Source organism: Apodemus sylvaticus, chromosome 5 (genome assembly GCF_947179515.1).
Source record: "Apodemus sylvaticus chromosome 5, mApoSyl1.1, whole genome shotgun sequence".
Classification (NCBI taxonomy): domain Eukaryota; kingdom Metazoa; phylum Chordata; class Mammalia; order Rodentia; family Muridae; genus Apodemus; species Apodemus sylvaticus.
Window position 1 is genome coordinate 101647470 of NC_067476.1, and position 15636 is coordinate 101663105.

General features: G+C 44.5%; 1 protein-coding gene across 1 annotated transcript; it reads right to left on the minus strand.

The window, feature by feature from the left end:
• Positions 1-514: 514 nt before the first annotated feature.
• Positions 515-12773, minus strand: Ccdc32 (coiled-coil domain containing 32). Its single transcript, XM_052183253.1, has 4 exons — positions 12697-12773; positions 10517-10772; positions 4790-4946; positions 515-1983 (listed from the first exon to the last, which is right to left on the minus strand). Exons 2-4 carry the CDS (start codon positions 10764-10766, stop codon positions 1845-1847), a joined length of 546 nt encoding a protein of 181 aa, XP_052039213.1. The 5' UTR covers positions 10767-10772; positions 12697-12773; the 3' UTR covers positions 515-1844.
• Between the last annotated feature and the right edge of the window lie 2863 nt (positions 12774-15636).

Below are 15636 nucleotides of genomic sequence, written 5' to 3' on the forward strand. Positions count from 1 at the left end.
GGGATGAAGAAAAATCTTAGCCTTTTTCTTTTAATCCTCTCCATGTAGCTGAAGCCATTAGGAAGGAGGAATAGAGGTCTGTCATCTGACCTCCAGAGAGAGATGACAGCTAGAGAGCCTGGGTCAGCATCAGTGCTCAGCCTCCCCAAGGTGCCACCAAGGGCCACCTTTGATATCAAATATATCCAACTCACCAATAGCAGCAGGAATAGAGCTAACACTAGTAGGTAATGAAAAATGATCTCAGAAAAATGTATCTGGAAATTATAAAGCATTTCTGTCATTAAGCAAGTACATGATATGACCTGTTTGGCTCCTAGCTTTCTCAATACGGCAAATACTTGATTTGGAAATGAGCAAGTATTCTCTGAAAAGTTTTAAGCATGATCCTTATCATTACAGATTTGGACACTGTCACCCAGGAGCCACAGCCCCAGAATCTTACCACAGAACGTTTCAGTGTAAACTGTCAGAAACATGTTAAAAACAAGAGACCTGGGATTGGAGAGAGGGGTCAGCAGCAAAAAGCATTTATTTGTCTTGCAGAAAACCTGGGCCCACCCAGGTCCCCATGGCATCTTACAACCATTTGTAACTTCAGTTGCAAAGGCTCCGACATCTTCTTCTGGTGACCATGGGCTCTTGCTCATACATGGTTTATATAAACTCACACAAGCAAACACACATACATATAAATAAAATAAAAAATGAAATAAGAAAATCTTTTTTTTTAGATTTATTTATTTTATGTACATGAATGCTCTATCTGCATTTACACCTGTATGCCACAAGAGGGCATCAGACTCCATTTTAGATGGTTGTAAGCAACCATGTGGTTGCTGGGACTTGAACTCAGGACCTCTGGAAGAGCAGTTAGCGCCGCTGAGCCACCTCTCCAACTCCCAATCTCTTCCTCTTTTGAGATTGGGTTTCTCTATGTAGCCCTGGCTATCCGGGAACTCGCTTTGTACACCAGGCTGGCAAAGGTTGCTGGCTCCCCAGTGTTCATAGAGAGGAAATGGGTCAACAGCGCCCTGCCCCCCATACACAGGTGTTCCAATGAGAAAGTTGTATATAGACAACTCAAACTTTACATGAACAACACAGTAAAAAAAAAGAAGCAAATGCAAGCTCAGTCAGGGACTTGCACGGGAAACAAGCTTGGAGCTAATCAACTGTCAAACACTAAGCCATATTTACAAGTCTAATCTGGAACGTGTAAAGTCCCTACAAGGAGAAGCCACGAAATAGAAAATATATCTACACAGATATAAACACCCACGTTTTCACACACACCCCCTCCCATTTTTTGACAAAAGAAACAAATCAAAAGGAAAGGCCCGGTTCCTGAGAGTCCGGTAAAGGGCTTGGACTCAAGGAGGCTGACTTCACTCTCCTTGGCTACGCTTGTTCCTGACTACTTAACTGTGGAATGCTTGAGACACAGGCAAGAAGATCCAGAAGAGAGAGAGAAAACGCGGCTCCCTTGACTGATCCCGTCTATACGAAGGCTCCCACGGCTCCGAGCTCTTTCACCCTCTGCTCCTCACAGGTCCTTACAGACCCCCAGCCCGCAGCAGCAGCAGCAGCAGCAGCAGCAGCAGCAGCAGCAGCAGCGCTCAGTCAAGCTGTGAGGACAGAAGCGTTTTGATCCAGCACACACTGGGTCCGTCACTTCATCCGGACAGTCACACACGCCAGCTCTAAGCAAGTCCCCGAGGGCCAGCAGCTGTTTGCTCTGTGGAGTAGAAGTCTGGGCTTTCCCCTCCTTGCTGCGGGCGCTGTCAAGCTCTCTACTGTTCCCCCTGGGCCCCAGACAGCTGCTTGGCGTATGTGTGTGTGATTTATTGTTCTGCTGCCGCTGGCTTGTCCCCGGCCTCTGGCTTCTCGGCCTGCGACTCAGGAGGGATGAGGAACTGGACCTCCTCTGTGCTGATGGCTACTTTATCTGGTTGGAGCCACCTTTTGAAATGTTCCAAGGTGCTACAAGAGAGCAGAAGAAGGAATGGCTGGGTCAGAGCTCGCTGCTTAACTACTTAGTGATTGGTTCAGTTACTCAAGCCCCACCCCCCCTGCCCACCGCCATTTCTTCCCACCTCTGCTTGTCCCTGCTAACACAGGGAGAGCCTTGCTACTAATACTCGGACAGCTGCACATCCTGGCAGCTCCACGGCATCATTTACCCCCTAGTGGGCACTTTGGCTATAAGCAGCACCAGGGCCCCTTCAAAGCAGGGCCTCTGAAGGCTTGATGGGAATAGCTGTAGAGCTCCTGCCTCGGTCTTAGCAGGATTCTGTTCCCTGGAATCTGAAGAGGAAAGAAACTGTCAAGGGGATGAAACACTCAAATAAATATCAAATTATGGGTGAGACAGAAAATCTGAGATCATTTTTAACCTAAGACAGTGTGAGGCTCAATTACACAAACAAAGTTTATTTGTAAGAACTGTAATTTGGGGTGGGGTCGGGGTGCCTCAGAGATTAAGATCCCAAGATAGAAACCCAGTGTTCCCAGCAAGGAATGGGCGTTACGCCAGAGGGCTCTTGTCACTTGCCTGTGTAGAGAGGGGGACTGACTGGGTGTCAGATTCATGTCTCTCTCCTACTTTAGGTACTCAGGATTCTATACCTTCCAGTTATTACACATTTGAAGTAAAATATAAATAACTACGAATAATGTATATCTTGTTTTATGGTCCTCAATAACTCACAGCAGCTAGGTATTGGTGGCTCACACCCAGAATCCTCAGCACTCTGGAGGCTGAGGCAGGAGGACTGTCACAAGTTCAAGGCTAGCCTAAACTACAGAATGAGATCATATTGCTTAACCAGTCAAATGAAACAAATAAGAAAACAAACAAAATCAAAAGGCCATAGGACTATATGTTCAACAGAAGCATCACTCACCAGAGGAATCTCCTCCTGGCTCCCATGGAACTCAAAATGGTCTAAAATGCAAACTCTGAATTTGAAAACAAATGCATAGCTGCCTCTCCCCGAGCTTGTTCTGCACACTGACAGCTGTGTTCCCACAAATGTAGGTAAGAGGGACAGAACGGCTCGGAGGAGCAGTAGGTAGGCATATGTCCACAACTCAAAGAGAGTCAGGTGAGAAAGACATTTACCCCTTATCTACTGCCCTTTTCACTGCACTGTCCAAATTATTTAGAAAAGGGAAAAATCAGAACAAATTCAGAGAAGGTCACACTGTTTTTTGTATGATCTGGTTTCAGAAAGTGGCAATTCTTACTTGACTATGCAAGAGAAAGTTTCATCTTCCTAGACCTGGAGTAGAGGGAGATTTTCAGGAAGACAACTTTCTACCAAGTTATGAACAGGTCAGGAATCTGTGAAAAATGTATTATTTTTCTAGCTTTCTGGGGCCAGTTTGGCAGACCTAAAGAAATGCCACACTGATTTCTGAGGGTTCTGAGGGTATGCCAACTCAAGGCGTGAGGACGCAATTTAAAGTGCTCTGTAAGTTAAATCAAGTGTGACTATGAAGTTTTATTTAGACATCTGTCCTGATTCAGGCAATAGCATCTTCCCATGACACAATGGGACTCTCAAAACCAATATTAACTATGTGTTATAAGTGTGAGTCACATCCTTCACTTAAAATTTTAGTTGTTATTCCTTCCACCAATTTTTAAAATTGTGTATTAATTTTTTTAATTTAATTTTAAAAACATGTGATGCACATGTGTAGTATACATGAGTGCAGGCATGAAGACCCTTGGGTATGCAGTCAGAGGTGAAAAGGAGACAACCAGGGTCCTAATCCATCATTCTCCACCTCCTTCCCTTAAGACAGTGTGTCCCACTGAACCTGGTGATCTTACAGAGGGTTACAGTGAAGAGACTGCTGGCACTTGGGTCTCATAAAAGACTTCCATAATTAAAACAGTGCTGAGACTGAAGGACCATAGGGACTCTGGAAATTGGACTAAGTGCATTTTGCATTATGACATAGTCACCCATGAGGACCAGGGAGTGAAATGTGGCAGTTTGAATGAAATGTCTCTCATATACTCAGGCATTTGAACATTTGGTCTCCAGTTGGTGATGCTATTTGGGAAGGATTAGGGGGTGTGGTCTTGCTTGCAAAAAAATGTGCCCGAGGGACAGCTTTGAGGTTTTGAAGCCTCCTGAAACTCCAAGTGAACTCTCTCTGCTTCCTGTTTGTGGTTCTAGATGTAAACCTCAGCTTTCAGCTCCAGTCACCATGCCGCCCTACCACGCATCCCTGTGGTAAGAGCAATGGATTCCTGTCCCCCCCGAAACCATAAGCCCCAAATAAATCCTTCCTTCTATAAGTTGCCTTGGTCATGGTGTCTTATCACAGCAATAGGACAGTAACTACGACACTCTCCTCCAGTCACCAAGCACAGCGTTAGCACATAATAGGTGCTTAACAAATATATTGGTTTGATCCACACACATTTATTGGGTGTCTGGAATAGGTCAGAAGTTCTGTGGCACTGAAGATTAGAGGATAAGAAGACGTGGCACTAGCTGGCGCTTCAGTACATCCTTCTCCAGTCCATGGCACACTTTGAAGACTCGTCCTCAACTCTATCCATCTGTGGTCAAGATGTAGCTGAAGGTATTTGCCATTCTAAAAAGTCTACTCCTGGTCCATACAAGGACATACTGGACAGCCTTCCAAGGGCTGATTTCAGCTCAAAGAGAGATCAGTATCAACTGGTACCAGTACTCTGACATCACTCTACCTGAGTTCTTTAGTGAGTGAGAAGTATTCTTAGTGGAGCTAGCTTTCAGTCAATTACCTCTCATCGGAATCAAGTCCATCCACAAAAAATTCTGATGCTAACTTCTCCTGGAGGAATCGATCCCAGCATTCCTTCTTAGCTTGGGCCAGGGTTCGAAGCATGTCCTTGGACGTTACTTCCTCGTTTAAACCTTTGATTCTTCTTAGTTTCTTCTCTGAGGAGAAAAGAGATGGAGCGTGACATAGAGACTATGAAATGACATTTTAATTAAGTCTAAGGTGCAAACTGCTAAGTGAACAATTCTTCCCAGCCGGGTGTGATGGCACAAGCCTATAATCCTAGCACTTGGGAGGCAGAGGCAGGCAGGAGGTCAGGAGTTCAAGGCTTAAATATCCAACCAAACAGACCTCCCCCCACACACACCCAAAAAATCCTTTTACTGAAGAATACATTCATAGTCCTGCAAAAGAACTCATTCTTAGAGAAAAAATTGAAAATTGACTAAATATGCTTCTTTTCCACATCTTGCACTATATTGAGTAACTGTTTAAGCCTGAAAAAAGAAAGAGCCACAGGCTCTCATAAATAAACCAATAGCCAGGCGGTGGTGGCGCACGCCTGTAATCCCAGCACTCTGGGAGGCAGAGGCAGGCAGATTTCTGAGTTTGAGGCCAGCCTGATCTACAGAGTGAGTTCCAGGACAGCCAGGGCTATACAGAGAAACCCTGTCTCAAAAAAACCAAATCCAAAAAAACCAAAAAAATAAAAATAAAAATAAAAAATAAATAGCTTTTTTTGCTTTGTTTTGTTTTGTTTTATTACAGAATCCCAGCAGGTATCTATCTCTCTAAGGAACGCCTGTTTTCCCTGGTTTGGCACGTGTGTTCTAGCTCCTGTTTTCAACTCCTTGAAAATGACGTCTCTGAGGAGCAAATGGTTTTTCTTATTAGGGCATGAAGTGTTTTCCAACCCTCATGAGAGAGAATTAGAGGGAATGACAAGAACCCCAGTGGTTCATCAGACGCTGGAATCGACTTCATGGGGACGCAATAAGAAAAGACCTTTAGGGTCTCAATGTGGGATTACACTCTTGATTAAAGAAAAATGTCACCCAACATTTCAAAAAGTTGCTCAATTTGTGGCCTGGATATTGGAGCCTCATAAAAGCAAACATCTTGTAATCCTTTGAGAGTGATTCATAGGGCTTCCTGGTGCTAGACCTTTAATTACTCTTCTTTGCCTTTTAATTGTTGAGGAGACCCCTTCTGAAGCACATGAGAAATGACATCACCATTACTTTCTGCCTTTATTTAGTCGTTACTTCAACCATATGATTCAGTCCCGTTTAGTCTAGGACAAGCCACAAACACCAGGTGATGTGGCATGTGTCTTACCATAAGTACACTCTATCCTGTGCGCTGATGAAATCGCCTTTCTCAGACCAAATCCTGACTGTTAAGCAAAGTTTGAGTCTGCACATGAGTCACAGAACCAGGTTCTCCAAGCAAAGACAGCTGCCATCCTCAAAGCAGCTGCCTGCTTACAGGAGAGCATCCCTGGCAAGCCGTAGGCTGCTGACCCTCCCTTAGAGCCACGGTTCTGAACCTGCTTAATGCTGTGACCCTTTAAAACAGTTCCTCATGTTGTAGTGACCCCCAAACAAAAAAAATGTTTCAAGGCTACTTCATAGCTGTAATTTTGCTACGGTTGTGAACTGTGATGTAGATATCTGATATTTGACCTGTATGAAAGGGTCATGTAATGCCCACGGGGTTGTGACCCACGGGTTGAGTACGAATGGCTGCCTTAGAGGAAGGAGGCAGTTGGACCCTCATTTGAGATTCTGGCTCACCCTCCAGCACACCAGCCATTCTGCCCTGCTTGCATGTAGGTAGCCTACACTGTATGAGCTGGGGTAGGTTGACTGAAGGGGGGCAGGGGAGACTCCATCTATGCAGCTACTAGGAAGCCATCATCCAGAGTAGATGATGTCTTTCAGGGTTACCTCATTTGGGGACATCCATTCTCCTACAAGTAACCTCTCACCCATGTTCTGTAAGTAAGCCCAAAAAACTCATTGGTTTCCCAGTATGAACTATGGTGTCACAGTACTTAGTTTTGTTGCTGGAACCCCATAAGGAAGTTGTGATATCATCTCCCAGCCCAAAACAACAAGCAGATGATAGCTCTCTGAGGGGTGGCCATTAATCTTAGAACTGAGAGAAATGTTGTAATCTGCAGTCTTGTGTCCATTTCTTTCTTTCTTTTTTTATTAGATATAAGTACACTGTCGCTGTCTTTGGACGTCACATCTTATTACAGATGGTTGCATGTGGTTGCTGGGATTTGAACTCAGCACCTTTGGAAGAACAGTCAGTGTTCTTAACTGCTGAGCCATATCTCCAGCCCCTTTGTTCCCATTTCTAAACAAGTGACATCACCTAACAGCTGCTGACCAAAACCATAAACATCTTATATTCCTATAAGTCACCAGCAAGAGCCCACCCAGGTAAAACACCTGCAGTTGATAAATGGTAATATTTTTTTCCTTAAGTATATAAAAAGGGTAATACATTTATCTGGCTAGATTTATAATTCTTGCTCTTATTGGTGGATTCTTTTTGGCACAGGCTTATTTGGCAATAAAAAAACAATCTTCAGATTGTCTGGTCTTAGTTGTCATGGAGATAGGTACTCTCTGGGGCTAGAATGGGCTTCTGAGGGTGCTAAGTTCCCAAGCAGATGTGGTTTTAACAGACAGGCAGAGTCAGGTACTGCTGCACACCCAGACCTGCATGCCATTATCACCCACCCTTTCCTGGGCCACAAAAATGTTCTTGGCTTCCTCAAGAAAGAAATCTTTTTTTTTTCCCCTTAAGATTTATTTATTTTATGAATGAGTGCTCTATCTGCATGTACACCTGCATGCCAGAAGAGGGCATCAGATCCCATTATAGATGGCTCTGAGCCACCAAGTAGTTGCTGGGTATTGAAACTCAGCCATCTCTCCAGCCCCAAGACGGAACTCTTAATTTCCAGTTAGTTTCTTAACTGACTCTAGAAAAGACCAGTGGAGTTTTAACTTCCTGACCAATATGCATCAGTTAACATCGTCACCCCAAGAGTGTTTCTTATAAGGCCGGGTCACAGGTTATCAAGCAGCCAAGGGGTCTGGTTCTTTCCCAGACTGCTGCCCTTCTCCTTATCATCGTGGAGCAGACGTTCTGTCTGCCACGGACGGAGCTCTCAGGCCCTCAGCCAGGACTGTGAGCACTGCTATTCCTGCTGGCTTCCTTATCAATTTCACTCGGACCCCACATCTTGTCTTCCACCTTTCCCACTCACAACTCTTCCTTCTAATCATCATTACTGAAAGCCTCTGTGTCCTCCCATTTCTCAGCACTCATCTAAGCCCTCCTCTGGCTCTTCCCTTTGCCCTTCTACAGAAGCTGACTTCCTTCCGAGTAATTCAGAAGCAGACTGACTGCCTAATGGGGGCTCATATAACAAAAATATTTAAACACACCATAGGACTGGGGCTTCTTCAACTAATAATTTCCAGATTTAGTTTCACAACACATGGATCTATCCATAATGAGAATCACTTGAGGAGATGTATTTATCCTGAATTAGACAGTACACAATGTATAGATAAACTGAAACATTATGCACCACCAATGAAAGCAATAAATACTCGGTTCCTTTAAGTTACTAACAAGAGCTCACCCCCAACAAACAAAACAAAACCCTGCAGGTGACATATGTTAATAGCTAGCTAAGGGATTCTTAGATTTTCTTGAAGGAAACAAAAAGAATAATGCCTATGTACCATTTAACTAACTTTTGTCTTTTAGAAAGAAGGGGGATGATGGGTTAGCACACTACAAGAAGAGTAGTGGGCATGGCGGTAGTAGAATTGCCCGTCTACCACTGCTCTTGTCAGTGGATTCTCTACAAGATAGGTTCATTTATCAATATGTTAAGGGGACTAGAGAGACAGCACAATGGTTAGGAATACTAGCTGTTCTTCCAGAGGTCCTGAGTTCAATTCCCAGCCACCACATGGTGGCTCACAACCATCTGGAATGGGATCTGACACTATTCTGGTGTGTCTGTAGACTGCTATGGTATACTCACATACATAAAATAAAACAATATGTTAATATAAATATGTTAAAAAACAATATGTGAATACATAGATTTTTTTTTTATGGTTTATATGTACCAGTTAAAAGTATATTTAAAAGGGCAGAGGAACTGGGTGTGTTTGCTTGCCTTGTAATCCCCATCATTCAGGAGATGAAGTGGCGGGGGGGGGGGGGGGGGGGGGGGGGCGGGATCAGAAAGTCAAGGTTATCTTCAACTACACAACTACACAGTAAGTTCAAGGCCAGCCTGGGCTACAGGAGACCTTGTCTAGAAGCAGAAGCATTGGATGGGGAGTAGACTGGGGATACGGCTCAGAGGTAGAACTTTGGTTTGTCTAGTATATATGAAACCCCGGGTTTGAAAGCAGAATAAATAAAATAAATATCACAGCCAGAGTCAGCCTATGGTGGTTTGAATGAAAACGGCCCCATGGGCTCATATGGGGCCTATGGGAGGCTTGAATACCTGGTCGCCCGTTAGAGGAGGTATGTCAGTGGTGGCAGGCGTTGAGGTTTCAGAAGATTCATGTCATTCCAAGTATTCTCTCCCTCCCTCTGTCTCTGTCTATCTCTCTACCCTGTAAGAAGTAAGCTCACAAATGTTCCTGCCACCATGACTTCATTCTGTGACGATGGACTCGGACTGTCTGAAACGGTAAACCCTAAATTAAACATTTTTTTTCACCTTCATCATGATGTTTTGTCACAGCCATAGAAAAAGTGACCGAGACACTGTCCTAGACTAACAGTTCTCTTTCCCTGGGCATGAGACAATTTTACTTTCTTGTGTGTGGGCTCTCTAGACATTTACACTAAGGCCACAGTACAGGGCAATGAAAATGTGTTCAGGGAAGGTTTTTAAGATGGCCAGTGGGGGCGGGGGGAGGGCACCCTGGAGAGATGGCTCGTCAGTTAACAACATGCACTGTGCCGGGTGGTGGTGGCGCACGCCTGTAATCCCAGCACTCTGGGAGGCAGAGGCAGGTGGATTTCTGAGTTCAAGGCCAGCCTGGTCTACCGAGTGAGTTCCAGGACAGCCAGGGCTATACAGAGAAACCCTGTCTTGAAAAAACCAAATAAAAAAAAACAAAAACAAAAAAACAAAACAACAACAACAAAAAAACAACACACACTGCGCACTGCTTTTTCATAGCACTGGCATTTGGTTCCCGGCATTACACATACACACATACACACATACACCCATATACACATATGCACACACTGTTTTAAAAATTGCTATCAGCTGGGCAGTGGTGGCGCTCGCCTGTAATCCCAGCACTCTGGGAGGCAGAGGCAGGCGGATTTCTGAGTTCGAGGCCAGCCTGGTCTACAGAGTGAGTTCCAGGACAGCCAGGGCTACACAGAGAAACCCCGTCTCAAAAAAAAAAAAAAAAAAAAAAAAAAAAAAAATCCAAAAAACCAAAAAATAAAAAAATAAATAAAAAAATAAAAATTGCTATCAGAGACAGAAACGACTCTTCTGGCAACAAGACTCCAATCTTACCAGTAGTCTATTTAATGGAATAGCTGTTTAAAGTTCAGCAACTGGAAATGCCCATGTACTTAGTACAAAACATTGTAAGGGGCAGACAGATACACAGACAGAAAAAGAGAAACAGATAAGACAACTCACCTAGAGATGCTAAATACACTTCCGAATCATGCAAGGGAGCCCACGGCTTTACGGCTGCTGGCTGGACAGCAGAGTCTGCTGCTGCCGCCGTACGGCCTTCGCCTGCAGGGTGCGAATCCGCAAAGGAGTCCGAGAAGGCATTGTTGGAAACATCTTCTTGGGCAGGACTTGGCAGACAAGAACAAATTTCAGCCCAGAGATCCCGGCCAGATTTCGTAGCTGCAGAGTCAAGGCTCTCAAACATTTTCATTTGGAGCTGGAAAATGAAAGTCAAGTGAGTAACCCTGCTCACCACAGTCCCATGCTGGGAATGGTGGCGGACTCCTTTAACCTGCAACTGGGGAGGCAAAAGCAGGCAGATCTCTGTGAGTTCCACACCTGCCAGGAATACACAGTGAAACTTTGTCTCAAAATAAATACATAAAAAATAAATGAAAGCTGGGCGGTGGTGGTGCAAGCCTTTAATCCCAGCACTTGGGAGGCAGAGGCAGGTGGATTTCTGAGTTCAAGGCCAGCCTGGTCTACAGAGTGAGTTCTAGGTCAGCCAAGGCTACACAGAGAAACCCTGTCTTGAAAAAACCAAAAAAACAAAATAAAACAAAACAACCCCCCCCCAAAAAAGAAAAAAAGAAATGAAAGAAAGAAAAGAATGCAGTATAGTATAGTAGTTCCAGGGATGACTCAGAGGTTATTTTACTGCTCTTGCAGAGGATGAGAGTTTCGGTTTCAGCATCCACATAGCAGCTCACAACCATCCTTAACAAAAGTTGCAGGGCAATCAATGCTCTGTTCCAGTTCTGTGGACACAGGCATGCATGTGGTGCATAAACATACATGCAGGAGAAATACACATAAAATAAAAATAAATAAATCTTTATATATATGTATACATATACACATATATATACATATACATACACATACACATACATATATACTGGAGACAGCTGTGGTGATACACACCTTTAATCCCAGCACCCCAGAGTCCAGGGCTTTCCTGTTAGCTGGACAGTGGAGTCTGCTGCCTTGCAATGGCCTTCACCTACAGGATGAGACTCTATAAAGGAGTCTGAGAAGCTACAGCCCCAGCCCTTGAATTTTATACATTCAGTGAACACAAGACTCTGCTGTCTGTGGACCTCCCACATACAGCTGTTTTATCATGGTCAGTTAAGACCTGTCTTCAGTGGGACATAGTCCTACATGTGAAAACAGCAAAAATGGTGCTTGGTGAAAGTGTTGAGTGCTATCACAGGGCAAGGGTATATGCACATTACAGTAGCAGCAGGTCTAAGTACTTCGAGTTCCTCCACACCCCTATTCGTACTTTTTTCCACCTTATTTTATTATTACTATTTTAATTGCCCGTATTTTTTACAGTAGAGTGTGATAATTCAATAAATGTATGCAATCTGTGTTCAACCAGATAATTAGCACTGAATACAAAAAATGAAAGAGAGGCATTCTCATCATTTTAGAGACACAGTTCGGCATGGTGGAGCACATCCCTGACTCCTGCACTAAGGAGTCTGAGGCAGAGAGAGTGTGGATTCCAGGAGCTGGTGAGGAAGAAGGAAGTGGAGTCGGAAAAGGACGGGGAAGAGGAAATAACAAGACCAAACGAGCTGTTTGCTCAGAGCTGCATTGCCGGCATACGATGTTTTGCTTCCAAATCCTTATTTTTACCCAGCACCAACACTACGCCTGCTCGGGAAACACACTGAAAGTCGCCCAAGCCGAGGGGGAAGAAGGGCTATTGCCTAGAGTCTAGGGCTTCCATAACCATCTAGGTTTGTGGCAGCGATCGACGCCTTCTTTTTAAAAGGGCTTTTAAAGATCAGGAAAGCTGACAAGGGCAAAATCTAAATTCCAGTCAAGTCCAGCCAGGGCGAGGGCCCAAAGTAAAAAGGTCAGGTACGTCACGAAGTCCGAGAATCTCCATCGAAGTCCTCTACACACCCAAACCCCAAGTCTGCACTCACTCAAGGGTCCCCTCGTGTCCCTCACCCCAGAACCGTCAGAACCGTAGAGGAAACCGTGTGTCCAGATCCCAGGCCTCAGTCAACCCGGCCTAAACAAATCACTGGCCTTGTTGAACCGGTCCCTGGTACCCTCTGTTGTGTTCCGGGGTCAGGCTATAGTAGGGGACGCTAAACACGACACCGCAGCCCCTCACCTACCGCAATCACCTGCCCAGTTTCCAAACGCCGGGCTCAGGTTTGTCGCTGGCAGTCAGGAAGAATCAGGGAGAGGCGGAGTCTCTGAGTGACGGAGCTGAGGAGTCCTCCAATTGATGTCTGATTTTCTGTCGTTCTATGAGTTGATTGGCAAAACAGTTAATGACGCCCAGCGGGCAATCGGTGGGCGGAACTAGTGGTTGCCAGGAAACGATGGAATCGCTTATCCAGAGTTTAACACCTTAACTCTTCAGGACTGGATTGATTCTTTGCAGGCTCCAGAGTTCCAGCTTTTGTTCCAGCTTTTCACCTTCCAGTCCAGACTCGGCTAGGGAAGCCAGTTTTCTAGACTTTTCTTGGTCCCCAGAGATCTTGACTTCTAAAGCCCTTCTGAAAGAAGGTCCCTGCTTATCTTACAAAACTAGATGGTCCCCAAAGTCCTAAGGCTCTAGGCACACCCCCTTCCAACTGCCCTTGCTTGCATTGTTTTCAGTGTGCATCCTAATATTGGATGAAAATACAGATTTGGGGGCAGTAAATCGTGTATCAATTACATCCAAACAATTCTCTGAATATTTGTGTTACCTTTACCTCTTAACTATCCCAAGTTAGAGCATGTCAGTGACATAGGACACTAGGGGCCTCAATTCACCAACTCCTGAGAAGTCACTTAGTTGAAAAAGAAAAATACTAAGCTCCTACTCTGCTATGGGTATTGTAAGTGTGAATTCAGAACACATAAGACTAGTTATGGCCTCAGTTTAGTGTAGGCGGAGGTCCACCAGATTGACAAATCTACAAATGGCACCAAAGACTTATGGAAGATGATGGTAGTGTGGGAAGGGAGAGAGGGAGGGAAGGGAGGGAAGACACACACACACACACACAGAGAGAGAGAGAGAGAGAGAGAGAGAGAGAGAGAGAGAGAGTTCTTATAAAACCTTCAGTAGCCAGATGTAGTAATGCCTGTAACCCTAGCATTCTAAAGCTGAGGGCATGAGGCTGTGGAACTCAAGGGCAGCTCGAGCTATGTTCCAGGTCAATCTGAACTGCAAGGGAAGAGCCTATCTAAAATTAAAACTATCTTACACAGCCTCCAATGATTGTCAACATGTTTCTTTAGTTATTCCTTGTTCTCAACGATTAAAAAAATGTTGGGTAACTTTTGTTTTTGTTTTTGTTTTTTTGTTTGTTTTTGTTTTTTTTTTATTTTTTTGGATTTGGTTTTTTCGAGACAGGGTTTCTCTGTATAGCCCTGGCTGTCCTGGAACTCACTCTGCAGACCAGGCTGGCCTTGAACTCAGAAATCTGCCTGCCTCTGCCTCCCAAGTGCTGGGATTACAGGCGTGTGCCACCACCGCCCGGCTGGGTAACTTTTTTTTTTAATTTATGTGTATGTCTTCCATTTGGTGTCTGTAGAAGTTAGAAAAGGGTGTTGGATCCTCTGGAACTGGAGTTGCAAGCGGCTGTGAGACTCCTGATGGGGATGCTGGGAACTGAACTTGGTTCTCTGGAAGAGCAGCAAGCACTCTTAACAGCTGAGCCCCACTGTTCCCAGTCTCTAAAGCTGTTACTCTATCACAAGGAAAGATGCGACAAAAGACATCACCGGTCACCAGTCCCAGTAACCTGGCTGAGGAGATGTGTTCAGATCCCATCCATGCAGCAAAGGCTGTAGCAAACTACTGTCATGAGCAAGTGTCACCATAGAAGGCCCTGTAGCTCACAGCTGTAAGCATTCTTAAATTATGAATTGAAAGAAGTGGGAAGCAGAGAGACTAGAAAGCAAAATAATAACAAGCAAGATTGCACCAATGCTTACTCATAGAATAAAAGAAAGAAGTTTGGTGTTACCTGGCTCACAGAATGGGTGTGGCAATGAGGTTCCCAATGTTTCATTAAGGCTTCATGTGTCACACACACTCTTTATACTTGTTTTTTCTAGACAATATTTCTCTGTGTATCCTATTTCTCTCTCCCTGTCCTAGAACTCACTCTGAAGATTAGGCTGGGCTCGAACTCAGAAATGCCCCTGCCTCTGCCTCCCACTGCTGGGATTCAAGGTTTGTATGCTATCACCTCCTGGATCACATCCTTGATTTGTAATTTGGCCTCGCAGATATCTGGATACCACAATGAGATGTCTTTAAATAGTAGCTGTGAATGACCCAGTTGCTGAAGAAGAACACTGTCTTAAATTTACAATCATAAAATAACAACTTAAAACACTTCCAGTTAATTCAAGTTCTACAAATCCGATTCATGTGCTAGAGTCTGGTGTCCATCGATGGTGGTCCCGATTTCCTTCTTTTTCTATTTTTATTCTATCTTTAGCAGGTATATCTTTCCCTCAGTTTCTGTACCCTATGTCAACGTCTCTCCCAGGAATGCTCAGAAGTGTGCTAGATAAATACAGACTGATCCCCTGGCTGTCTCTCAGTCTCATAAGATTTCAGTCAAAACGAACCACCAGAGACAGTTTGTGGTTTTCACTTCTTGAAGGCAGTAATGCAGTGCCAGAAGTTCTCTACTCAAAAGAGGGAGACTGGGGCTGGAGAGATGGCTCAGCGGTTAAGAACACTGAATGTTCTTCTGAAGGTCCTGAATCCAAATCCCAACAACCACATGGTGGCTCACAACCATTCATAATGAGATCTGAGCCCTCTTTCTGGGGTGTCTGAAGACAGCTACAGTGTACTTACATATAACAAATAAATAAATATTTATACAAGAAAACAAGGCTGGGTGGTGGTGGCACACGCCTGTAATCCCAGCACTCTGGGAGGCAGAGGCAGGTGGATTTCTGAGTTCGAGGCCAGCCTGGTCTAGAGAGTGAGTACCAGGACAGCCAGGGATACACAGAGAAACCCTGTCTCAAAAAAAAAAAAAAAAAAAAGAAAGAAAGAAAGAAAGAAAGAAAGAAGGAAACAAAGTGGGAGGAAG

Bases quoted from the DNA above. Each gene is read 5' to 3' on its own strand.
- Ccdc32 (XM_052183253.1), bottom strand. From the start codon at position 10,766: ATGAAAATGTTTGAGAGCCTTGACTCTGCAGCTACGAAATCTGGCCGG. The intron at 4,947-10,516 runs GTGAGTTGTCTT...TTTTCTCCTCAG, and splicing joins AGTGTATTTAGCATCTCTAG to AGAAGAAACTAAGAAGAATC. The intron at 1,984-4,789 runs GTAATTGACTGA...GCTCTCTTGTAG, and splicing joins GGACTTGATTCCGATGAGAG to CACCTTGGAACATTTCAAAA.